We start from the raw sequence: 20,101 nt of genomic DNA on the forward strand, positions 1-20,101 counted from the left end.
GCTGATGAGGTCCGTGAACCCGCTGCCCTCCACAAAGATGTCTCCTCCGGAAGGCTGGGCAGCGGCGGGGAGCAGCCAATCAGAGCGCGTCTTGAGTCCAGGTGGAGGAGCGCCAGCCAATCAGCGCGCCGCACTTTGGAGAGACGCTGAGGCAGCTCTGCCGGGAAACGAGCAGCTCCAGAAAGAGGCGCAGAAATCCTCCAACTGCCGCTTTGTTTTCAGTGATGTAGAGAAAAGGACCGAGTTGAGCTTTAATCAAACAGGTAACGCGTTTATTTTATTTCTCCAGGCCCGCCCACGGTGCGTGTGCGCGTGTGTGTGCGTGTGTTTGGGAGGCTGGCAGCGTCATGCCGGCGGGATGAAAGCGGTCAGGGCGCCGTTACTGTGGCAACATTAGATGGAGGGACACACACGCCTCCTCCTTCATCCGACAGCCTGATGGCATCTGAGCGATGAAGCAGCCTAATAAACGAGTCTTAGATGTTTTCTGCCTAAACGTTTCTTTGATGTGGAGCACAGTGTCTGTAACCTGGCTGAGACACCTGAGAGACACCTGAGAGACACCTGAGAGACACCTGAGAGACACAGCTGCTGCTCCACGAATCAGAATGCGTTTGAGTAAAACTGGGAATTTAAACCATCGCACAGCCGGGAGGAAAAAAGGGCACCATTCACTATGAATAAGAGAAATGGATGAAGAGCTGTTTGGGTGTTGGAGCCTATTGTCTGTATCACAAGTGTGTGGACTCGTATTTAGAATATTTAAGGGCTACAACACTGGCACCATCTTTATTTGTGAATTCAGGTGAGCTCAGCCACATAGCACCTGGAGCTCTGGTGTTCTGGTTTCTTGTTTTCTGATTGATGTCAGTGGACATTACTGCACAGTAACACTCACCTGCAGCGTCAGACCTCACCTTTCTACCTGAGCTCCCTAATCCAGGTGCATTAGCCCTCTCACCCAAACATTACACCGTAAAAGTTCAGTATCCAATAACGTTGAAGACAACATTTCTTCATGCACTTAAATAACTTTAATAACTAATAAATAACTTTCCGTATCTGGCGCTTGTGTCTTACATAAAAAAAGTTATCCATGGCTCTTTGCTTCAAGTGTTTTCTCCCTGACTTTGACTTGTTGCTTCGCACCTCTCTTCTAAGTCACTTTGAATAAATGTTCTGCGTCTTCAGTTTTTACTTTCTATCACCGCAAATGGAAAAACACAGAAACAAAATATTTTTCTGTGAATAATTAACGAAAATTAATATTTTGACAGCACAGGAAAAAAAAGCAACTGCACCAAAGTGTCTCAAAGGTAATAAAGAGGCAGGAAAATAAAATGCAGTTTTTAAGAGCAGTTAATTAGTAGGAAATTATCTTTAAGTAAATGTTTTCCTTTGTTTGTCCAGACACGCTCTGGTGTTGGATAAGGTTTGTGTGTGAGAGCAGTGCTGCACTACTTCTTGTTCTCTGTGTTGCATCATGGGGCATCACGTCTTTCCTGATAAACACGGCTTTGACCCATGTGATTTCCTGGTGCCGTTTGCCCTCAGACATTCGGCCAGTAATGCCAGCCAGCAGGCAACCAGCCAAATGACCCAGTGGAGGCCGAGGTTTGACGGCAGCTTCGGTCGAAAACTGTGTTTTTTTTAACTGTGAAAGTCAAAATGTCCAAAAACGTCCATCACTACTTCTAATAAGCTGCGATCATACAAAAAAGAGAAGCAGGAAACCTTTGAGCGTCTGTGATGAGAAAATGCTTAAAAATAATAAATTAATAATGAATTACTTCAATATCTGCAGATTATTTTTCTTTTAATGGAAAACGTGCTCATGTGGCTGAATGGGACCAAATACCTGCAGCCAGGTGCCAAAACCTGGTGGAAAGCGATGTTCAGCCATCACATGCTTTCAGACGCTCACAGTCTTTAATGAACTCTCTGCGTGGGTCAGATTGTCAAGTGAGTGACAAGTGAAAATCTCAACATGCTGACACTTGTTTTTGTGTGGTGCTGTTGTTTGTGCCAGCAGGACCCATGACCCTGACACGAGGATCCTTCACCTACTCCAATGGCGAGGAGTACCACGGCGAATGGAAAGAAGGCAAGACCAACCTCCTCAATCACTCACCCGTCCTCCATCATCGGCTGCATTTGCACGCGCAGCACAACTGATGTTGTAATGTGATTAAGACAAGCAGTGAACACCACACTCGTATTTGATTCATGTAATAATGCTCTTAGCATAATCACAGTAGCATATGTGGATTACTACTTTATTTGCATTAAGAGACACCGGTTCGGACATGTAGACAGCTTCAGAGTTTAGCTGCAGTTCGTGATCCGAGGTCACACTGAGTATTTGCCAGCTTCACTGTGTGGAGAGTAAAAAGGGAGTCGGTACTGGACTGATACTGTTATCAAGATCAGGAGGGTCGAGAGTCAAAGAGACCAGTGCTGCAGGATGCAGGTTTTTAGAGCATGACATTTTTGGATTTTACAATGTGTTCACTGGATAATTAAAGTGAATACTTTACTTATGGAAAACAAATGGGTTTAGTGGATTGTTGTGAAATTAGTAAATGACTTACCTGTGGCTCTCCCCCAGTGTTTGGATGTCAATCTGCTCTGGTACCTGATTGTTCTTTATACTCCGAGGCAGTCAACTACAGTTTCTGAGAATTATATCAGTTATCAGAGTCCGTACATTTTTAATGTTCAGGGAATTCTGCTGATGTGGGTTTGTTATGCTGGTACAATAAGAACAATTACAATGTAGGAGAGTCTGCAAAAGTCAAATAAAAAAACTAGATGTAAAAAGAATGAATTTTATAAAGAAACATGTTGAAAATCCAGATTGTTCTGATACTTGGAGAAAACCTGTTTCACCGTTTAAAACTATAAACAACTACAACATTGAAGAATCGAGTCAAATCAAAACCGCCGACAACATCCAGAGCCCTCAGCATCTCAGTGTAACTCCCAGCCCCTGGGACCCTGCTGCTGTGGAGCTTTCTGACAATCTCACTGATGTCTGCGATAGATATGAGCAGGTCTTTCCCCAAGTGCTGCTCCCTCTGTGCCTTTGAAAACTGAGCGAGTGTCAGAGTCAGAGTCGCTTTTGGAGCTGCAACAATTAGATCAACAGAGAATTCATTGACAACTATTTTATGGTTTCAGCTTTTGAGAGTAGAACAAAGAATAAAACAGAAGAGATTTTAGAAATTCAAAAGGAAAACTAGAAACTAGTAACTGACAGATATGACAGTCTAGTTCCCACAGAGGGCTTCTCATAGTCTAAGTCCTCAATTAGGGCTGTTTTGCCATGAGAAACACTAACAGGAGCCATTCCTCCACCACAGTGAGGTGGATATTAGAGGGGTACAAATCCATCTTTTCAGGACTGGAGGAACAGTTGATTCTCAAATACAAAATGCAGTCATTATGTTTTTAAAGTTAAACCTTTTCCAGTAAACCTTCATAATGCTTCTAAATCATGGATCCAACTGAGATAATTCATGTAGAGCAGGTTAAGGCAGGTTTTGGTTTTTTATAAGTTTTAGTAAAACTATTTAAGTTGGAATACTTGTGTTTATACAAGCAGCCAGAGTAGTCGGATACATTAGTGCAGACTAATATATTTTATTAGAATTCTGTGTTGTATGAAGCTGTTTTATTTTCCATCTATACTCTATTATAAATGATCTACAATATATGACAGACACACACACCTGTCACATTATATATGAATACTGACATGAGACTGTGTGCCACACAATGAATAATTCGGTCCCTGCAAAAGCAGGTGAGGTGTGCGCTGTTAAAGTTTGTCTGGTACGTCTCTGGAACTCCTACAGGTCTAGATTTTTATAAATATAATTTTAGTTTTCTCGTGTTTAGGTGGGAGTTTTTCTTTATTTGAACTGAGGGTCTTAGGATAGAGGGTTTCATATGCTGTGCAGATTGTAAAACCATTTGTCCATGCAGATGCTCCTAACACTGATCAGCTGCTTCCACATGATCCCAGTGTTATTAGAATACAGCTACAAGTATTTACACATCATTTATTAATATATTTCTGGATGAAACTGTTATATATTAAATTTGGGTTAAAAAAATAAAGTTGCCCACAGCAGATTTAAGGAATGCAGGGTGAGAGTCGAGGGTCGGGACAGGTGGGTGTTCTTTAGATGAGTCACAACAGCAAAACTAGCAGGTTTTCTATGAACCTGGACTCTCACACAGACAGATTGTTTCTAAGATTAAAAAAAAACTGTAAAAAGGTGTCAAACTGAAATCAGTAACTACAGGCACATCTTCACACAGACCATCTGCTGCCAACAAGCCCGCTAAAACAGGAAATCACACTACCTAAACCAGTATTTGCAGTTTGACAAAAACTTAGACAACCTTTAGGGCAAGGTTAAACAAAGAACAAAAGTTTGGCACCCGAGCGCGCATGAGGCTGCGGGGAGAAACATATGGTCTCTGCACGGTTAGCAAAAAACTGTTAAACTGGTTTGGCTGTGATGCAGGTTTTAGTACACGGCATGTTTTCGCTCTTCTTTTTTTTTTAGCACAGGCATCTCCAAGCGCCGACTGGGGACAGTAGTCTTCTAACGGAGCTGATGTAGCTCTGGTGTCGGCTGTTTGGAGGTGCCAAGAATTTTTGTCACATTTATTTTTACCATCTTTAAAATAACACATATATAGAAGAGTGTACCTATATCAAACATAAATATTAAAGGGGTTATATTTGGCTTTTCGTGTTCTGATGCTACATAAATACCCTGAGTGTAGTTACACACAGTCAGAGCTTCAGGGTATTAGGTCCACCACCTCGCTCATAACCAGCGTTCGAGTGTTCGTGCAGAGGTCAAGATGTCTAACAGACGTTTAGTTTTTTGGGTGTGAAGGAAAAATAAGTTTGTTTACTTTTCCCCGAAGGCAAAAACACATAACAATAATAGATACAGTTACAGGACAGCAGAGACAACCTGAAACTGGGCACAGTTCAGCCCACAGGAAGTCTTCCACAAAGTGTCCAATCAGGACAGAGTGGGACTGAGGAGCTGTATAAAGAGACATTATAAAAACATGTATGTGCACTGATTCATTTGCATTTGTATCAGTGGAAAAAATAGAAACATTAAATGAAATGATCATGATGAACAGTTTCCTTTAGCAGATGGAATTTATTTAGTTATAATGGTGTTTTAAAAAATTCTTATTCATTAAGATTAAAAGCTAAAGTTCAAAGGTCATTAAGGCAAATATCTCACCACAGATCCAACTGGTGGCTGTTCAACAGCAGATTTCCTTTTCATCAGGCTCCTCTCAGTGTTAGAGATCTACTGCAGGTCAGGACCAGGGCTTGTTGTTGTTCCTTGCAGCAGATTTAGAACTAAGAGCGTGTGGTTGCAGTTTTTGGCTCCTAAAGTCTGGACTTAAGATCTTAAATCTGTTCAAACTTCCATTAGAGGCTTGTTTGTTTTTCTGCATGTTGCTTTGTGCTCAGTCTTTCTCGTATCTTCTACTGGGAGATCTGATCTAGAATGAAATATAAATAAAACAGACTTATTTCTGGAGCTTTCTGTCTTTTGTCTCATGGTGGTTCTGATTAAGATCGTGTGATATGATTGAAAGCTCCAGAACAGCTGCTGTGTGCTGAACTTGAACATGAGCTGCAAACACAACATGGTGGTAAAATGTAATTAACTCGAAGTTCACTCCCTACACAGCTTTTTTAACATTTTAAATTGTTCTGGATCTACATTTACTGTACGTGTAACCATATTTAGATAATGCTTCTTTTTTTAGGTTACCCATCCACCAAGGTCCAAATGTTTTGCTGCTTTTAATAACTTTTTAGTGTGTAAATACTGCTAAAGCACTTCCGAGAATATACTTTGTGTTCCTTCACGTACCTTTTCCTAAGGCGCAATTATTTTCTGGCATTTCAAAATATGTGTGATTAAACACTTGTGTTGATATTAACACTATTAGTTGACATAACACTGCTGACTTTGCTCTGTGATTTGTATTTGTGCGCTGGGAGGTGTCACTGTGTCTCTGCGTCCGTGCATCTCCCCCTTTACTGTTTGCACACAAACACGAAGGTGTGTGTCGAACAGAGGTCCACAGTGTCACATGAATAATTCAGCAGGGCGCTGGTTGAAGACAGGCCCCGAGGCTATCAGGTTACAGGAAGCAGGTTGGCTGCATCCACAGCAGGCACAGCCATAAGCCATTTACTACTGTACTTTGCCCATGCGGTCATTTAACATCTATGCATTACCGCTATTGATTGACATAAAAGCCGGACAAATTCAGCTAAACCGTAATTAGCCGGAGGCCGTGACCCGACACGAGATTGGAGAGAGGCGTTCCAAAGGAGCTGAACAACAGATTAGAGTCAGTCTGAAGGGATCAAATCTGAGGAGACAGAGTAAATTACTGTCCCTTGCTGCAGCAGTCCGCTGATAATCTGTCACAGATTCATTGTGGTTTATAAAATGCTTGCACTTTCATTATATTCAGTAATTTCTTTTCATGCTTTGTCACTGCTCTTGGTGTATGTGGTGGGACGACTGTGGCCTCTTTAACACTCCACAGATTTTTATATTTGCACATTTAGTGAAATTTGTGGCCCTAATTCTCTCTTGTTTGTCAGAGTTGGATTTAAGCCTCTGCTGGCCCTCCTCTTCACCCATATACACTTAATCGAGTCCAGCTCTTGCACACACACATTAACAGATATGGGTGCAGGATATTTCAGAGAAGCAGCGACTGAAAATGGAGAGCTGCAGAGCTGCAGGTTTAGTTTCAGCCAAATCTCTTTTCCAAATCTCCCATGAAAACCCTGCTGAGATTGGGCAGAGAGCAGCACTTAAAGCAGCCCTGACAGATGGACTGCCTAATTTACTTTGCCATTAGCTGGAAGCAAGGACAACACTCATTAGCCTCACCCCTGCCTCAACCCCTGCCAAGCCGCCTGCTTCCCCCACTTGTAAATCCCAATCCGCTGTTAGGGTTTCCCCCCTCCAGAGCTTCTTCGCTCCTCTCCACTGGTTTCATGCCACTTGGCGAGCGCGCTCTAAATCCTATTCCGCGCTTACAGCTGCTATGAGAAACCCTGGACCTCCTCAGCCTGTGTCCAACTGTGCATCACACCCAGTTATTCTCCTGATTCCCACCGGGTGAGCTAATCAAGGTGGGGAAGGAGAAATGCTCACTTCCCTCCCTCCCCGTCTTCTTCCACTGCCTGCCTCCTGCTTCTGGAAATTAGTCACAGAATTCAAGGGAAATCGGGTCTCGCCTTTGTGGGGGAATTTTAAGAGGCGAAAAATGAAAGAAAGCAGGTGACCTTTTCTCTGTTAGCACCAATTACGAATCTCTGAAAAGTGTGAGCTCATTTACCTTCATCATCAGCCTCACTCTTTTTGTTTTTGTAATTGACATTTGCATTTCCCATTTCTATAAAGTTATTAAAATATTTCATGTGGCATTCATGCTGTGTTTGTCTTAACCTTATTAGATGTTTAACAAACACGAGCTGCAGAAAATAAAACACAAAAACAAGGCTGCAGCATCTGTGACATTACCTACACACAGTACCTCTGAAAAGATGTTTTGAAACCTGTGTTTTTGGGACCATCTTGTCAAGAACGTGAGGGAGAAAATGCAGATTTGTGAGCGTAAACCACCACAGCTAACACCTGTCAGTCAAGCTGAAACTCTTCTTAATTTACCTTTTTATTAGCATCAACGCTTTATTCATTTTTTAAATAGTCATTTAGGATTTAAAATCAGGCACAGAGATTATTTGGCACTGTGCCTTCTTTACTGCTCCAGCTTCTTCACTTGTCTTAACCAAAAATATTTTGATCAACCACAGACTGTAGAGAACATCTAACCAGAGCGTGACCACATCCCTTCTGCACTTCCTTAAACTGTCACGTAACTCCTTAAAATACGTTTTAGAATTTATTTTAAAATGTTATTTTTAGGACTCCTGCTCTACGGTATATTTTTGACCTCTCGGTTTAGGTTGTATGTTTGCAGATATCAGGCATGAAGGTCGAGTATTTAGCAGCTCAACATGTTATTGGTGTGAACCAAAAATAGTGATTTGCTTCACACCGTCCTCCATCATCGAAAGTTAATCCAATCACAGGTTATTTTCTTGGTCTTGTGCCAAAGCAGAATCAAAATCATCAGCAAAATCCTGACCACTTGTAAATGTTGTTGTCAGCAGCAAAGGTTTTAAAGAGAGAAACATGAATGATCTGAAGCTCTTAATTAGTTTATATGCACCAGTGTCCTTTGAGTCTTTTTACACCCAGCATCCTATAACAATCAGAACTGTATCATTTTGTTTTGGAGTAAATGCCGAACGTCGAGGGTCATGTTTTGGCTACAGGATGCCTGTCATGCTTCCAGTTTGACCTTTTCTACAGGGATCCATGCCAAAGTGTTGTCAGATGCTGCTGCTCCATGCTTGGTTGGCGCTCTGAGAACATTTATCAAACCTCAACCTGATGACCTGAGAGGACGAACGGCCTCAGTTTAGTTGAACTTCGACCGAAGCCAGTCGGACAGGAGTCAGAGCAATGCAACAGTCTGATACGGTTGAAGTGTGAGACACAAACAAAAAGCAGCCGACTCATTTGTCCAATTTTATCAAGTATTCAAGTGCTCTCTGTGTAACAGAGGATATTTTCTGTATCATCCAATCATGTGAAACAACAAATAGACTTTATTTGTTATTTTATTTATTTATTTATTATTAAGGTTTCAGTGGACTTCAACACCAACGTGGTTTCTCACTAATTAAAAGTTTTAGTTTATGATGCTATCAAACCTAATCCCTTGATGATTTAGTGATGAACATCATCATCTGATTTTTGTTTTTTTATTTTTTATATTTTTATTTACTATTTAATGTTGTGCTTTAGTTTCTGTTGCACTCTGTTGTTCTTCTCTTGTCATTTCCATATCTCACCAACAGAGTTTACATTTACTTAAACAAACTGGATCTAAAAAGTATCAAACTCCGCTCCGTGTGTTTGTGGCTGCAGGTCTGCGTCACGGCCTGGGTCAGCTGACCTTCGGTGACGGGACGTGCTACACCGGGCAGTTTGAGAACGGCCTCTTCAACGGCTGTGGGATGCTGGTGTTTCCTGATGGCTCCAGGTCTGTCTCTCACTTCCTGTTTTTAAACTTACAGCCAAATTAAAGCATCTGGTGCTTCTTCTATTTACTCACTAATCTTTGAATCATTTATATTGGTTATTTTAATATTGTTAATGTTACAATCAGTAATCATTTAGTCTGTGAAATATCCAAGAACAAAGGAAAATACTCAAGGTTATGTCTTAAAATGTCCAAAAGTTCAAAAGTGATAAATTTAAAATTATATATTAGAAAGGAAAGAAGCAAATAAACTTCAACCGGGAGTTCTTTGGAATTTTTACATTATTTTAGTTGGAAAAATAACTTTAATTATTTTAATTTAAATTATTTTTTTATTTCGATTACTTTAAAATACTACAAATAATTTTAATCCACCAAGGGTTTTGCTCCATCTTTATGCCCTTCAGTGCCAAGTTAAAATTATTTAATTTATGAATATCTTCATGATTAACCAACTAATAATTCAGTCTATAAAAGTGAAGATGGCAAAAAAATGTCCCAAAACCCTGAACACACGCTGGACAATAATATCAAACAGAGGAAAGCAACAAATCAGCACATTAAAGAACCTGGAACCAGACCATGTTTGGTGTTTTTGTTTGATAAATGATGATTAAACTGTCACCAGAGTGATTAACTCATTGTTAATTAATTAGTTTTATTCCTAACAGAGAGAGTATTATATTAATGAGGTCCCAAACACCGATCCAGTCTATTTTATTCCCTTGTACATAATGAAATATGTCAGTGCAGGATGCGAACATGTAGTTCATCAGCCTCTGAAAAGCGAGAAATAAACAGAGACGGAAAAGAAACACAGCAGATTGTAGCACAAAATTAAATCTGTCACCTTTCATCACACAGTTTGTTTAAAATAACACGTATAGATGAGCAGATAGTGTGCGGTTAAAATAAATCCTTCTTCAACTTGTGTGCCTTTGAGTTTCTTTTCATTTCAACTCAACATGTTAAACATCATAATAAAGCGCTTCTTTCTTATTGTGATATTGGCTCTAATGTTCCACAGCTGGGGGAAACATCTGCAGTTTCATTAAAGAATGTGGTTTAGTGACTCTAATAGTCACAGAAAATATTTCATCCCTAATTCAGATTATGCTACGTTGCAGTTGTTTCATCTGCTTTTAGAGAGAAATGAAAAGTTCAAGTGCAGCGGAGGACATTGAAGACTAAAGAGGAACCTGTTGAAGGCCATGCATTGTGTTTTTACGTGTTCAGTGAATATTCACTACACATCTTTAGACTCTGGACTGTAGAAAGTTTGTAGCTGCTTCACAAAGGACCGCTGCTGGAGTCAGCTTCTCTTTGCAGGACTCCGTCTGGAGTCACAAAAACTATTCAAACCTTTTACTTGCAGGCACCAACATGGAAACACAATATGTTCTGTATGTGTCGGAATTTTTCTGCAGCCATTCTACGGTTAATATCACATCAGTTTAAAGAAAGCTCAGATGCTTCGGTGCATTTTTGTTGCTATATGAAAATTGAAATGTTTTTTTGCTGTTTTCATACCTAAAATTCCAAATTCTCAAGGTCAGACGTCGTCATTGTTCACGTAGCTGTGGAAGCATTCCTCCAGAAAAATGTCCTTCCTCACACTTTGGCTTTTCTTTTCGTCACTATTCCTTAAAGTCAAACACAAAACAATAGTCGGGTGATCCTATGAATACTGAAATAGCTTTTCTTTGCTCCATTCATCCTATTAATACAGGCGTCTATTAGATTCATACCAGAGATGGTTCCCCTGAAATCCACAGTCCTGCCTCTGGTCAAAAATGTATTAAAATGTATCTGAAGAAAACAGACTGCAACCTCACAATTTATTTAAATCATGTGAACGTCTTGCAGACTTGCAGCTGCTTTAATTCACATTTGCTTCCTTATTTAAACAGGGAAACACAGAAAGAGAAATTTCCACTAAAACACATTAACTTTAATTATAATCATTTGATTTGATTAACTCTGACTTCTAAACATATTTAGAAGTCAGTTCTAAGACTGGATTTTGTGCCATTAATTTGGCTTTAGAAAATAATGTTATTACAACAAACAGGACCTCGTTCAGGGTTCATGTGGGCACCTGACCTGGAAATCTGTGAATCTATTCTGTAATTTATTACTTATTATACTCACATATGCTTTTCATTTCTTAGTTTCTTCTACTCTACAGGATATTTTTATTTCTTTTTTAGATATGAAGGGGAATTTGTGCAGGGGAAGTTCCAAGGTGTCGGCGTCTTCACTCGCTTTGACGGGATGAGATTTGAGGGCGAGTTTAAAAGTGGATGTGTGGACGGCTACGGTAAGATTTCACCACCGTTTTCAGGTACAAATACACTAAAATATTTCAGTCCTAATTCAGACATCACTGATCTGAAGAGATGGGAAAAAATGCAGCATATCAGACACTTCTGGTCCAATTTAGATTAAACGTGGGTTGATTATGTGGTGTTATGTTATTTAATAATGGCATCGGTCATCATATAACTGCAAGTAAAATTAGAAATTCAAAAGACATAACAGAAGGGTGGTTTGGGTTAGTGTGTCAGTAGTATTCAGTCCATCATTAAACACGGATTGAGGTAACATTTCATATCTTCAGTCTCAGTTGTTTATGTGTCTGTGCTCTTTGTTCTGTTACCAAATGTTTTAAATACTTTTTAAATTATATTAAATAGCAAAACGTGATAATTGTCTGGGCTGAACCCCCTGAGTCTCGGGAAGTAATCAACACGTTTTATTTGAAGCCTGCTGGGTGGCGAGGGTGGAACAATGTGTCACTGTGACAACTGGCTCATTTTTGTGCTTGTAAAAATAGAGACGGAGCATAAAGACTCCTTCAGTTTACCGAGATCCAACAACCTGAAATCAGCGCTGTGGTGTTTTGTAAAGGAAGGACCAAAATGCTCTTTATACAGTTTTCAGTTAAACATTAAACTGAGTTCAGGGAACAGATAACCCTAACCCATAATATATAAAGGAAACACGAGTTCAGATGAGAGAACAGATAAGGTGCCGAGACACAAGCCTCCGTTGAGCTCATAGGACAATTAGAAACTCTAAAAAAGTTGGGACAGAGGCCAAATGTTGAATGAATGTCACCTTCCAGCCATGCTACCATGATGAATAAAACCACATGGGTTTAGATGTACGTTGGAAAACTGTTACTTAACAGAGTTCACTGCTGGATCCAGAAATGCAACCTCAAAGTCTGTTGTGCAACAAGTCAGCCATACATCAATTCTGTGCAGAATCTGAGCTGTGGAAACCGCTGTTGAATGTGTGACCTTTGAGTCCTCATGATAAACTCTCTAGTGTGATGAATGCAGCCACACGGCTCACACATATTTTGGAAAGCCTTTATCAATTAACCCAGTCCGCCACTGCATCCAGAAATTCAACTGAATCTCTTAAGACAAACATTAACTCTGTGCAGAAACGCTCTGCACGTTTAAACGAGTCCACATTTCAGATGCCAGGTTCTCCATGACGAAGAAAAAGAACATCCAGACGGTGCATGTGTGAAAGTAACATTGACACAGAAGTGTATATTAGGATTTTACGCTGCCAAGCTGCAATATTCTTTTAAAATCAATAATCATTCAGCCCTAGAAATGTGTGAGACAACAGTTAGCTTAGCATCATTTAGACAGGGGGGAACAACCAATCAGCCTCTGACCTAAGGTAACATAATCCACCTACCAGCATCTGGACACAAAGCCTGAAGTGTTTTGTGTGAGTGTTTTTCAATCTTATCGAGACTGGAAAAACATGTCCAGTGAATATGACGTTTTCCTGCCTGTGTTTCTCCTCTTTGTTTTATTAAGTGTGTGCTTTTACTCTGATGACTTTCCAGGAGTGCTGACGTTTGTGGACGGAGGCCCCGGTGGCGGTGGGAGCCACGAGGGCCTGTTCGAGACCAACCAGCTGGTGAGGAGGGACAACAGCCAAGGAGCCGTGCAGAGAGCGCAGGCAGCGGCCGCCAAGGCTCGAGCTCTGGCTATGTGATGAGGACTACATCACCCACAGTGCCCCAGTACCAGGTCATCCTCCTCCCAGTATCCTACACTTACTTTGAACATCCGGTTGTTGTTTTTGTCTTCATCCTTGTTCTTTGACGGCTGTAATTTAGCACACGTCATTTTACTTTCTTACATTTATTTTTCTTTCAAGTTTTATTTGTCAAATGTGCAACTTGCAGTCGAGGTCGATGGGTCCAGTAGGTTGATACGTAGGAAGCCACTGATCCAGGATCAGCTGAGCCAAACACAGATTTACAGTTCAGTGAACACACTGGTGCTAAATCTGCTTCAGGGTCAGCTAATCTGACAAAACTGGATTTAAAAGTGCATATAGACATTTTCCAGTAAACACTGATTTGTTAGCATCTCGGTTTAAACTCGGCTAAATTTGTTTTTTAGCATTTAAACATTTTTAATTTAATACTTCAAAATCAAAATCACAGATTGAATTCCTTATTGTTTCTAATTAGGCTCAGCTTCTACATTTGCAAGTAATTAAAGTCATAAATAACTAAAACTCCAAGAATTAATTTACATCTATAATTATGTTTTCTTTTTTGCCAGAGATGGAATACAGTTTTTTTTAGAGACAGTCTAATTAATGTTTACAACCTGTAGCTCTAACTTGAAAATTAGATGAGCTGCAGAAAGTAGAAGAAGTTGATTAAATCTGTCGAGTGTTTAAAATAGGAGCTGTTCACTTACTTTGCACACACTATCAAATTTAATCTACTGATACGTGTTTCAGAATTTAAAGGTTTGGATTTCTAAAATTGAAGTGATTCTGTGACTGTTTCACTTACTTTTCTTGCCACTGTACATTATATTTTCAGGAAAGTGTTCTCTAATGAAAAACTATATATACCAGCTAAAGTTTAGGAAAGCAGACTTAAGTGTGTCGACCAAGTTTAGCCCAGTTTTAACTTACTTTACCTTCATATTTCCAGATCAGTGCGTACTGGGTTTTCTGCCTTAGTTGAATGACGCTGTAGTCCTCCTGTTGGTGCTCTACTAATAAAATAAAAATGATTTACTATAAGTTAGTGAAATGTCAGAGGGGTGTAGATGCTGGCTGGAGAATATTTAAGCAGTATCTTTTATTTTTTGTTTTCCTTTCACTCAGTGCCGTTACAGCTCAGTCTGATCACAGATTAGCAGGAACATCCTCCTCAGTGCCAACCACACAGTGCCAAGAGGCTACAGCTGATCCAGAATCAGTGGCTGATCATCGGAGAGGAAGTAGGAAGGGCGGGGGGGAGGTAGGGATGAGCAGCAGAGGGGACTGGAAGTGCCTGCAGTATCGCAGGCTCGAGTAATGAGTGCAATTTCTGTATTGGAGGTGCAATTTGATAATAACATGCAATTTCTGCCTGAAAGCAAGACTCTGTTCGAAACAGGTTTTACATTCGGAAATGAGGAGCAGGATGTTTTCTGCAAAAGAGGCTTTTGGGATCATAGTGAGGCTCATAGGATGAGGTGAAAGTCTGATGTTGAAGGGTTTCATTCCAGAAATACGTTCAATTTTCAATGAAATTCTGCATTTTTTTCAAGCATATGCAGCAAAAGTCTTAAACTTACTGTATTTTTGATCAGGAATCCATAATGTGCTTTAACTTAATGTCACAATTCTTGTCAGGGAGAAAAATCACTCTCTCACTTTATGCATCTTGTTTTTTTTTACCACATCCCCGATCAATGATGTCACTCACGATATTTAGTGTTTGTGTATAAACATTTCTTGCTCAGTAGAAAAATAACAGGTGAAAACTGTTGTGAACGTAACAAAGCTTGTGAGAAGCTTTAAGTAAAACATATTTCGCACGTGCGTCGTGCCTGTTGGGAATCAGCGTCTGTGTAATGAGACGTGTGGTGTGTAGACGTCCAGTATACGTGTGTGGTGGTGTAGTCGTACCGTGGGTTAGAGGGTGGGGTGGGGGGGGGGGGGGGGGGGGGGGGGGCTCTTAAATGAGAAATGGAGTTAATTGTCGGTAATGTGATTATCTCTGAGATTAATTTAGGATGTGGTTCAGGGGGGGGGCTGTCGATCTCAGTCAGCGACATCCAGTTTACACGAAAACATCCAAACTGATGGTCGCATCTCACACCTTTTAATTGGCTCTGAGATCTGAGACACTGTTAAATGGCTGCTGCCTTTAGCTGAGTTGGGGTTTTTCTAGAGGGGGGTGTCGTGTACTTTAGTGATGTTAGTTTTGGACACTGTGTTATTACCAGGAGAAAAAAAAGCTTGTGACTATGTTTGTTTGTTTTTACGTTATTTAGCTGAATGATCCCATGTTCCTTCACAGTCTGAGAAAACAGAGTGGATCACAAAACCCTTTAAAATGCACCTTAAAAGCTCAACTTGAAAAGTTGCCATTTGATATTAACGTGTAAGGATTTCACTAAACAGCAGCAATGTCGTCTTAACACTGTCAGACGTCCATGTTTCACTGTGAAGCGTGTGGAGGGTATGCTTGAAATCTACCCTAAAACTGAATTCATACAGTAATTACAGCGACTGGACCATCGAACACATCAGCCAACCACAGGAGACGACACTAATTTAAATTTAGACTCTAAAGATCAAAATAGATCCTAATGATTCACAGTAGACTCGCTTTTAAGTAGGAAATGTCCACAAATGTGAACCATATAATCCACAATCGTTGAAAGAAGATGAAAGAGGATAAACAGAAGATGTATTAAATGCATGCAAATTGAATTTTAGCCTGAAGGAATAGTTTAACATTTGGGAAATACACTTATTTGCATTCTTGTGGAGACGCATGAGATGCATGAGACCATCTGTACTAATTGCCTCCTCTCCACAAGAAAGTAAATGAGCATATTTTCTAAAATGTCAAACACTTTCTTTAGAGAGAGAGTCTGTTTTTTCAGAATCATGCTTGTATGTTGTCTTAAAGGCTGGTATTCTGACACAACAGGCCACGACAATAACAGTTCCAGGCTTTGTGCTAAGCTACCGTTACCTTAATATCCACTGGATCTATAAAACAGACATCAATCGTCTCATTTGACTTGATAATGTATCAATAAAATGTCAGACTGAGGCGGTGGGTGTCAGATCACACAGACTGTTGAGCCCCTCGAGGCACATTGGTGATTTGCAATATCGGGCTGTATAAACCGGAGTTATCGCCTGGTGGTCGTGTGAGTCTCTGGATACAATGTCCAGACTCATTCTAAACAATTCATTCACGACTCAAAGACATTTGTGTCCGATATAATAAAATTCCCACCTGGAATTTCTGAGATATTGAGATGACAAAATGGGACAGATGAGAGGTCACAGTGACCTTGACCTTTGACACCTCAAATCTAATCAGTTCATCCTTGAATTCAAGTGGTCGATATGATATGAAATGAATTCTGTTTTCGAGGTGATTTCAAACAACCTGCGGAGACACGATTTCTTAACAAAGGTTGTCTTTTATTTTCTTCCTCGTTGAGGCTCTATGACTGTTACATCAGGGGCTAGATGTATAAAACACAACTAAAGCTGTGTGAACCGGACATACCTGTTCCCACATTCACCATGAAAGGATGTAGAAACACCCTAAAACATCTGTTTGCATAACAAAACTTGTCCCTCAAAAAAAAAAAAACATTGCATGAATCAAACATTTATTTAAATAGAGGTTTAAATAATCAAACAATCAGGAATATTAAGAAACAAACACAGTTTCTGTGTACGAGGAGGAGTCTGCACGTTTTCTGTGTGCACATTTATACATCTGGCCCCAGGACTAAATGTGAGTTTTTAGTTGAAGCCCGATTGTGTATCGATACAAGCTGTTTACACGTGTCACTTATTTCACACGCATGTGGAGACTGACGATTATTTTGATTAGTTAATTAGTATTCATCTCTAACACTCATTCACACAAACACCCACAGTCGAGCCTGTGCCGACCTGATGTATGACACTAACAAAACCAAAATCCATTACCGTAATCACCACTGTAATTAGAAAATGTGGAAAGAGCATTCTGCGGCCCTGTAATTGTTGTTCAACAAGGCCGGGAATGTAAAAAAAAAAAAAAAAAAACGAAAACGACAAAGGGATAAACGAGTGCCTGAACAAAAATCTTCTACTGTGCTTTGAATACTTTAAATACTGTTTTGCTAACTTTTTCTTAAGTGTTGCTGTTTTTTTAAAGCTACTTGTGTTCTCTGTGGTTAATGAAGAACAGTCGGAGAGGCAGCGCGGGGGCGGAGGACAGTGGTTGACCAATATATATCACAGTCTGGTGAGATTATAGCCTGATGACTAATGACACGGCTGACTCACCGCCTTCACTCACTGCAGGCCTCCGCATCTGCTTTGTCCTCAGTTTTAGACAGAAATTAGAAAATTTTAAATATACAGGAAAATGCAAGATGTATCTATTTACAATAAATCTTATAAAATGCAAATATTTAAGGTTTTAAACAACAAAGGGAACGAAGAGAAGGACGAGATAGGACCAGGTAAAGGTCCCACATCATTTAGTGGTCACAGTGTTATTTTGAAATCTTTAACATGCTATAAATGCAAACGATGAGGACGACAGGCACATATGTACTGTGTCTCTGCAGGAAATGTTGCTTTATTACATTGCATTATGGGAAACGTAGTGTTTCTGAAGATTAACTCATAGGTTCATGGAGACCAAACATCTGGATATCGCAGTCTGTGATGCTTCACAAAGATTATTCTTTAATCTGTCAACTGAAAAGCTCCAAACCATATAAACCATATTGATGCAGTGCACTTTTAAAGGGAATATTTAATAAACCTGCAGGAGGCTAACCTTGAAATTAAAGTGAGGGGGGGGGGGCATTAAAGGTTGTTAATGAGGTCATAAATACTAAAAAGCTGACATAAAGTGGCCGTATGATGCTTAATTTAGCTTTATTTTATTCTGGGGCTCCACTGAGCTCCTCTGGCCTTGAGACTAAAAAGGCTCGTTTGAGCTCCTGTATCTTTAAAACCCTCCTCCCCATCCTCCCCTGTTATGATTGCCCAGCTTGTGGAGGTCTTCCTGTGAGCCAAACTATGGCCAGTTCTTCAGGAACAACCTTCCCAAAAACCCTGGTCAGGTTTTGGGCCTTTGACTTTGTGTAACACAGGGAACCAACTCCACTTCAGTCTTTATGTAACATCACAACACGAAAAGCATAATGTGACCCTTTAATGTCGACTGTCTTGGGTTTCTGGAGATTTACCACATATCCCAGATTTACAACCTCCTGCAGCAGACAGACGCTGCAAAGACAAAGTCTGCATTATGTGTTTTTGTTCATTTGTGAGTTTACAATATGTTTAAGACGTTGTAAGATCAAAGGTACACTCTCAGACACATTTTACAGTCGTCACGGCTCATAAACGACCTACCACTGGACAACAGTGCAGATCTCCTGTCAAACATTTAGCCTTCTGAACAGAGCTTCTGGAATATTCTGGTAAAACTATCTAGATAATGTGGGACCTTGCTAATAAAATGTATGTTTCACTTGGGGCTTTGTTCCCGTTTGGCACCTTTAAACACTGTAACCTGAAGCTGGTTGATGTCACAAAGCCATAAAGTCACTTGTGTCGTTTCTGATGAATTTACTGGAAAATGGTGATGTCACGATAAATAAAATATATATATATATATAAGAAGCTGCATTTGGTATTTTAAATGAGGAAAAAATAAAGAAAATGCATGAAACTGAACCGGATTACGAGCTTTTTCTTTCGAGCTTCCTGGGAGACGCGAAACACGCTCAGACATATGGAGGGATTCTGAACTCTGATCACTCATCTCGGCAGGTGTAGCGATTATTTGTGGCGCTCGGCTGTCAGAAACCCCCCCTCCCCTTCTTCGCCTCCCCCATGCTCTGTCCTTCCCTCCCCCCACCCACTCCCTGCTCCGCTGTCACTAAAATAGCTTTAAGGTATGTTTAGGTTGGACTTTAACCCCACCGCCTATTTCATCTCCTTGGCAACCGGCCAGAGTTCCCTTAATTTGTATCATCTCAATCCCAAGTGCTGCAGCAGTTTTGCCTGTTTGCCCCTAATCATAGAGCCTGTTGCCATGGTAAAGTATTTAAATACGCTCTGCAGACATTCTTCACCTAACACGCTAGAAGTGGCAGGTATGTGTGTTTGTGTGTGTTCTTTTGTTCCTACACTCAAAATGAATTCCTCCGTCCCCTAATCTCATGGTTCATATCGGACTCTTGCTTTTTAAATTTAATTTTCAAAGCATATGATTTCCATCGCTCTTCTCCTGCTATTCTTTCTATCTAATTCCACGGGGATGGATCTCCTGTTTTCTATTTCACACTTTCCTTAAAGAGAGAAGGCTTTGTCTCTTATCTTATCAGTGAAGCTTCACGGCTCCCAAACGCTTTGGCCATGTTTAGAGAGGAAGTGCACACGGCATACTGATAAGAGAGGCCTGGCACTGTAGGGACACATACTGTCATGCAACTGTAAGAAATAAAAGCTGGCAGTATGAAGAGGGGGAAAAGGACATTGGAAACACAAAGCCAGCATGGATTTTGTCTGGTTTTAATTGCTCTGGGTTCACACTGCTCACAACAGCACATTTGGGAGTTTCTGTGGCCTGTGTGCGTCTGAGTGTAAATATGCATGCACAAGTGCGTTGGGGGAGGTATATAATAGGTGTATTCATCTGCTAAATAAAAATTTCAGCAGCTCTTAGTCTTCCACTCTGAGCTACCGCGTCTGAAACATGAGAGGAGGAAGAAGATTAGACAGATACCAGCCCAAAGCTTAAAAGGAACACGATTCTGGTTTCACTGGAGAGCTTTAGTGTCCGATGATAGTTTAAATGCTATTTGAGAGCTGTTGT

At 40.3% G+C, this 20,101-nt stretch overlaps 1 protein-coding gene across 2 annotated transcripts; it reads left to right on the top strand.

Moving 5' to 3' along the window:
- Positions 1–148: 148 nt before the first annotated feature.
- On the top strand, positions 149–15,148 carry LOC113161301 (MORN repeat-containing protein 4-like). Of its 2 annotated transcripts, none has more exons than XM_026358807.1 (5): positions 149–263; positions 2,030–2,104; positions 9,081–9,195; positions 11,406–11,515; positions 13,070–15,148. In XM_026358807.1, exons 2-5 carry the CDS (start codon positions 2,038–2,040, stop codon positions 13,219–13,221), a joined length of 444 nt encoding a protein of 147 aa, XP_026214592.1. In that variant the 5' UTR covers positions 149–263; positions 2,030–2,037; the 3' UTR covers positions 13,222–15,148. The 2 variants fall into 2 exon arrangements, with proteins under 2 accessions (XP_026214592.1, XP_026214591.1); XM_026358806.1 differs by having other exon boundaries at positions 2,033–2,104.
- Positions 15,149–20,101: the final 4,953 nt, after the last annotated feature.

This window comes from Anabas testudineus, chromosome 1 (genome assembly GCF_900324465.2).
Source record: "Anabas testudineus chromosome 1, fAnaTes1.2, whole genome shotgun sequence".
Taxonomy (NCBI): domain Eukaryota; kingdom Metazoa; phylum Chordata; class Actinopteri; order Anabantiformes; family Anabantidae; genus Anabas; species Anabas testudineus.

Excerpts from the sequence above, each read along its gene's own strand:
- LOC113161301 (XM_026358807.1), top strand. The coding sequence starts at position 2,038 with ATGACCCTGACACGAGGATCCTTCACCTACTCCAATGGCGAGGAGTAC. Across the intron at positions 2,105-9,080 it reads CCACGGCGAATGGAAAGAAG|GTCTGCGTCACGGCCTGGGT; the intron begins GCAAGACCAACC and ends TTGTGGCTGCAG. Across the intron at positions 11,516-13,069 it reads TGGATGTGTGGACGGCTACG|GAGTGCTGACGTTTGTGGAC; the intron begins GTAAGATTTCAC and ends ATGACTTTCCAG.